This window comes from Mus pahari, chromosome 4 (genome assembly GCF_900095145.1).
Source record: "Mus pahari chromosome 4, PAHARI_EIJ_v1.1, whole genome shotgun sequence".
NCBI lineage: Eukaryota > Metazoa > Chordata > Mammalia > Rodentia > Muridae > Mus > Mus pahari.
The window spans coordinates 35,777,986-35,779,324 of NC_034593.1; the positions used below are offsets into that span (position 1 = coordinate 35,777,986).

Here is a 1,339-nt window from a genome sequence, read left to right on the forward strand (position 1 = left end):
TTTTTTTTTTTTTTTTTTTTTTAAATGGTCCTCTTGTTGTCAGTATGTTCTTTTAAAATGTCCAAGGGCTTTTGTAGGCCTAAATTTGGTCTTGAGCACTTAAGTTATTTTAAATCTTTTTATTTTTATTTCTTTTACTTTTGAAGCCATAGGTGTGCGAGTTGACTGGAAGGACCACCAGGTAAGAAATCCAAAACCTAGTAATTCTTATTTCTTTAGTTTCTCTTTTAGGATGTTTTCTAGGCCTAAAAACAATTACTTGTGAGAAAGCTCTTACACCCCTCCATACTTCTCTATCAGTACTGGAAACCTACAATCAACTTTTAAGGAATCAGGAAATAAGGCTTAGACAGTCACATATATAGTCACTATTAGAACTAGAATTATTAATAATTATATCCATCTAAATCTAAACTCTGACACAATACCATTCTAAAAGTTCCCTATGACTTAGAATCAGCCTACTATGACAATAAGACCTTCAGTAGTCAATACAACATATGGCATTAGATGTTTATTTCCCACTTTCATTGACTATATTAAGCAAAAGTTGACTGTGATGTGCATTTTAATGATGTTTTGATTCACTATGCTAACATGAATGGAGACAGTCTTCACTAAGGTATTCCCAACACTATACCTTCTTCAGCATCTGTTCTTGAAGACCTTCAGTCACTTTAGTTAATTCTTCCACTTTTGTTACTGCAACTCTCAGATCTAACTTGGCTTGCCTGAAAAAGAAAGTAAATTCATATGTTATGTTAGAGACCATAAAGAATAAAACGTTCAAAATCTAAATTTAGTAAAATCATTATTAATGTTTATGTAACTAAAAATGGATCTCAAAGGTAAATTCTGAATAATTTTCTTCTTGCTGATAAGATACATGTAAAAGCAAATAAACAATAAGTAATCTCAGAGGGCATAAAGAGCACTTTACTTACAGAATCAAATCCTATGTATTTAATGAAGAAATATTTCATCATCATAAAGAAGAATTTCAGCATAATGTTGCTTTTACTACTTGCTTCATGGGTTGCTGAACAAGTGACCATAAGCTACATTAAAGAGAGTGGTGGGCTCTAATCAGGCCTGAGACTGAGAGCATCTGCTGGGCATATCTCAGCATGCAGAGAGAGCACTGGCATCAGGAGCCCAGGGCTGACTCTCCTAGTGATGAAACTCACCTGACCGCCTGCGGAGAGAACAAAACTTCTCTTATTAATACAACTTTTCCTTACTTTGATCTGGTTTTAGTCAACTTCTAAACTGTCTGGGAAGTGTGTATTTTTTCTCTCTCTCTCTCTCTCTCTCTCTCTCTCTCTCTCTCTCTCTCTCT

General features: G+C 34.4%; 1 protein-coding gene across 4 annotated transcripts in view; it reads right to left on the reverse strand.

Annotated features, from left to right (window-relative positions):
• Sclt1 (sodium channel and clathrin linker 1) overlaps window positions 1-1,339 on the reverse strand; it is a 113,944-nt gene that overhangs the window by 58,020 nt on the left and 54,585 nt on the right. For all 4 annotated transcript variants that reach the window (XR_003843709.1, XM_021196294.1, XM_029537884.1 and 1 more), the window contains one exon: window positions 641-731. Coding sequence is in view for 3 of the 4 variants with exons in the window: in XM_021196294.1 (XP_021051953.1) it covers window positions 641-731 (91 nt within the window). In the remaining variant the exon portion in view is untranslated. The remainder of the gene's footprint in view (window positions 1-640; window positions 732-1,339) is intronic.